Source organism: Rutidosis leptorrhynchoides, chromosome 2, assembly GCF_046630445.1.
Source record: "Rutidosis leptorrhynchoides isolate AG116_Rl617_1_P2 chromosome 2, CSIRO_AGI_Rlap_v1, whole genome shotgun sequence".
In the NCBI taxonomy this organism is placed as follows: domain Eukaryota; kingdom Viridiplantae; phylum Streptophyta; class Magnoliopsida; order Asterales; family Asteraceae; genus Rutidosis; species Rutidosis leptorrhynchoides.
Window position 1 is genome coordinate 697796427 of NC_092334.1, and position 4929 is coordinate 697801355.

General features: G+C 33.6%; 1 protein-coding gene across 1 annotated transcript; it reads right to left on the reverse strand.

The window, feature by feature from the left end:
- Positions 1–572: 572 nt before the first annotated feature.
- Positions 573–4165, reverse strand: LOC139894105 (very-long-chain aldehyde decarbonylase CER3-like). The gene is made up of 10 exons (XM_071877307.1): positions 3946–4165; positions 3520–3752; positions 3213–3432; positions 2647–2774; positions 2313–2569; positions 2114–2221; positions 1535–1741; positions 1310–1420; positions 1044–1217; positions 573–945 (listed from the first exon to the last, which is right to left on the reverse strand). The coding sequence occupies exons 1-10, from the start codon at positions 4122–4124 to the stop codon at positions 790–792; spliced, it is 1773 nt and encodes a 590-aa protein (XP_071733408.1). The 5' UTR covers positions 4125–4165; the 3' UTR covers positions 573–789.
- Positions 4166–4929: the final 764 nt, after the last annotated feature.

Below are 4929 nucleotides of genomic sequence, written 5' to 3' on the forward strand. Positions count from 1 at the left end.
TAAAAAACCCGATTACTCGCCGATTAATCTCCGATTAATCATTTTCTAGAGTAATCCGTTCCGATTTTCAAAAATCCGTTTAATTAAACAGTCAACGTTAATTGATGGGTAAAAATCGAATTTAGTAATCAAAGTCGGTTAAAGTAAAAAATGGTTAGCATTTTAACATTAATTTAAACTAGAACTTTATAGTTTTGAAGCAAAATGAACAATTCTAGACAATTATGTTAAATGTTATTTTTATATTTATGATTTTTTTCTATATTTACACATATAAATTTTAAAATTTAATATTTAAAGGTATACAGTACAATCCGATTAATCCTCGATTAATCCCCGAATTACCGATTAATCATTTCAAAGCCCCGACCGATTAATCCCCGAATAGCGAATTTTGCAATCTTGATTGTGTATGTCTCATCTCTCCTATAATTCACTTTGTGGATTAATGTGAAATACTGGAATTGAATATTATTATTATTGTAGTTGAGAGTTTAATCTTTCTTGTATGAGCATTTGAATAAGAAAGATTGTCATATGCAAAAGAATATCACTAATCAAAGAGAAAATATTACATTAAAAACTTGGTCATGAACACACTATTGTTACCTGACTAGTTTTTTTTAATGGTGGTAATATCATATGTAAACGTTGTGAGCTTGACCCCTATTCCCAAATGTTAATCAACAAACAAGATCAATTATCATCCATTTCACTTTGAACCTTTAATTAAAACATGAAGTTCATTATTTAACTTTTATTGTTGAAAGCCTTTGTCATAAGAGACCTTCAAACCGGTTTAAACCCATGTTTTAGAGCTGCTTCCCATACCAAATCAAGTTGGTCCACATCAATCGCACCAACCTCATGGTGTGTCCACCCTTCAAGAAGATGAACAATCCCACCTGCGTGACAAGCGTGAACCGCACCTCTTTCCATCGTGTACTGGCCATAATCAAAACAACAACACAAGTCATTTCAAATTCAAAAAATGAATCTTAAAATATACTTAACAATGTTCAAAGTGAAAGCTTTTAGATTACCTCACAGAAGCCAAGGCCTTCAACATCGTCTGGAAGCTTCATGGCTGCAAGCTTACCATATGTGCAATCTCTTCTGAATTCAAACACAGGAGGAACCACAAACTGGTGGAAATGGGTTCCTTTTGGGGCCCATTTTTGCACTCTTGGTGAAGCCCATTTGCCCAGAATCCATGTCTATTAATTATAAAATCATTAAACGATCCACAAAGTTAAGTTACCTTATTGCTCATTACTATTCTATCAAATAACAATGAATACAATCTAACCTTGCAGTGTTCAGCCTCTTGATGTGTGGTCACTTGCACCAAAAATTGTTGGTTCTCTAGTGGAAGTTCTTTCTGAATGCTCGTGAATCTTTCTGCAGATTTAGTAAGCATCTGCACAAATATGTAATAATATGCATAACTGCTAGCCGGCTCATTAGCAAGTAAATAACTTGAAGTCGTCATAAAATCATATGATAAAACTCAAATTTATTATGAAAAACTTACCAAGACTCTAACTTTATGACGAGCTAAGTAAATGGAAATGGCTCTTCCAAGCTTAGAAGTAGCTCCCGTTAAGAACACCTCTTTAACATCTTTAGGAATCTCGTTAAGAATAACGGCTGCAGTTAATGTGTTTCCATGAACTACTCGAACTTTAAGATCCGGAAGTTTCGTGACAAAAAGCTTCCCACCTCCATTCAATTCTTCATTCTGTACAACAACAACAATTAGCGTTGTTGGTGCTATTAACTGTGAGCAGTAAAAGCAATAAAATTTGACAAATAACTATAGTTAGTCCCCTCCCCCCAAAACTTATTTAAATAAACAGAAAATGTACTTTAAATTACACTAAAACATAAGAATTTATAAATAAAGGGAGATGATTTATAAATTGGTAAATTTAGGTTATGTTATGTTTTTTAACACGTTAATCAGCTATCATGGGGAAAAAAATACTGCAGCTAAATAATAGACGGGTCAATTAAGAAGAAGATCACCCAAAGGGCTTAGTATTTATAAATAATATGGTATCTAATGTGTTTTCGTCTTGTATTGTTAGCTGTTAGACGTTTCCAAGCAGACCTTGTTTAAGGCAGCGAGACTAAGAACCTTGACTCCAATCCTATCAGCTATTAGTATAGCTTCTTCAATTTGATTATTTATCCTGTCTTTCGCGGATGGAATAAAATACTGCAATCATAAGATAATAATTATTAGTACGTCGTATCCAATTTAGTTTTAATATATATAGTATATATCATGATGAAGAAGTGAAGTCTACCATGACACCAATTGCTGGGACCACCCATGTATTAAGTAATTTTCCTCTAAGGTAGCAGTAAAAGACCAATAAAGGCTTGGACCCAAGTGACATGGCAAGCACCACCAAGAGACTCAAAGGCCAAAATGGCAACATTATAAGTTTTGGGGCATACGGCAATGAGCTTATTGATCTTAAAAACATAGGAGAATGCATTGCTGCAGTGAAATCAATCAAATGTGCAAGAAACACAAATTCTGGTGCTTTACCTTTCTGGCCTACAAAAACCAAATATAAATTTTACAAACGCTATCCTGAACATAAACATCATAAATTTTAAATAAGAGATATATACCTTTATCCGAACTTATTTGTCTATGAAGATCCCAAGAAATTTCATTCATGGTCTTCCAGAATATATCAAAAAGAGGCATAAATAGGCAGAAATTGGTCTTCATGTCTTTATGATGTATAAAATGGTATCTACACAATCAAACTATATTAAAAAGTTGAGGATGAGTAATCCAACCTCATACTTACATTAGGAATGAATTACTCCCTGACAGTTTCCAACCCTTCCCTAGCCACCACAAGATTTGAACCTGCAAAGATGTCAGGCCCAACCACTAGGCCCCAACCACTGGGCTACCTTTTGATGGTTCATATCTTGGGGGGCCCTGGGTTAATATAAGTTGATTATATAATTCAACACATAAGTCAGACCAAAAACCATCCCAAGATAACCCATGTCGCTAGTTCAAGATCTCTAACTGTTCCGGATAGGCCGCGTACATAAGAGCTAAAAATACTCGCCCTTCTAGGTAGCCCAAACAGGAAAATCTCATAACTTGTTTACAAAAGTCAGACCAAAATTCCTCTTATTTTTTTTACAAAAAACAGTATTTTTATGATGAAACTTACGTTGGAGTATAGATAAGATATTTGAGCATAGGCAAGAGACTGAATAAGTGATGAGGAATAACTTCAACGTTACTATGTCCCATACATCTGAGGAAATCGAACACCAAAATATAGCCATAAAACATGATGACTGAACCATGTCCAACCAAAGTAGTCCCAATAATCGGGACTCCAATAATCACACAAAGTAATGAATGCTCCATAAATGTTGCATGCCCAGCTGCACAAGAAATAGTAAAAAGGATAAATAGGATAAAAAGTATTTAAGAAAACGTTGAGTATTGTGGGTCAATATTGACTTTTGTACCTGTATATGGACTGTTCACTTTAGAACTATGGTGAAGCCAGTGATATTGTTGAAAGAAATATGGAGAATGTAATAATCTATGAAGCCAATAGTATAAAGGTTCTGAAACCCCAATATGGAAAACTAAACAAGAGATAATTCCAGTAGTTTTCCAAGTAGGAAGATTAGTCATTGAAGGATTAATGAATAAGATTATTGAAGCAACAACTGATTGAAGTAAGATGAAATTGTCCCTGTCATCATAAAGCGAAAAGATTCATAAATTTCATCAATATCTACAACAATAACTGCTAGAAAAATAATGATAATGTTTGGTGAAATTTCTATTAGGTACCTTTACAAAATTTGATGTAAGGAAATTTAATTCTATATCTAGCTCAAATAAGAAAAAACTTACCAGTGCCAGCCAAAAAAGAAAAAACTTACCAGTGCCATTCTTTGTCGATTTGATCAAAATCGACTCCTCTTTTAGATAGTCGATTATTCCGATTCAAACAAAGGATGTTTTCATATGAATTCCATAAATGATGTACAACTGCTCTGAGGAAAGTCAAAATCAAAATATGTATACACCAACTATACTCACTTTGCCTTTTTTCATACATTCTTGAATATATGAACTCAACAAGAAATGGTCCACCCAGTAGGTACTGTTTCAAGCATGAATTTAGAGCTATCAGAACATAAAGTTAAAAAATTTCAATAGTAAATCCAAAAAAAAAAAAAAACAACCATATATATAACCTTTTGAAAAAAACAAGAAATAACATTATTTGGAAAAACAGAAAAAACAAGAGATACATGCCTTATAACTGCCCAAATTCTGCCATGGCCAACCAAAAAATGGAGCTCCAACGTTCCCTGAAGGAGAATCGTTTTTATCTTCTAAATATTTCTCAGTTTCTTGAAGCATATATTCTTTTTGGGTAACCATACTTACCTAACAAGACTTCAAAAGCTTACTGTTAAGATATGGTAGTATAAGGGAGGGCTATATATACACATATACATACATATACCCATAGCAGTTAAACAAGGTGCAATGCATTACATATGGACCCCCACCCAAGCCTACAGAATTATTACTGGACGTGAGTGAATGTTCATTATTGATATAGACCCTACCCGAAAGTAAAGTGTGAGAAATTAAGAGAATCAAACCTGGGAAATTGTGTGTACTCTCACATAACTAATCTTAATTGTGTGTATTAATCTTAATTGAGCGAATCAAACCTGAGAAATTGTGTGTACTCTCACATAACTACTTTATACGAGCTTCTTCAAACAAATATATTATCAGATAAAGAGACTAATGATAATACCACTTGTTTATCAACTCTGAGGCATGTTGTCGTTAGTAACGGACTAATGATTAAATTTATTAAGCTTGTTGTTCATGAAATTGTGTCA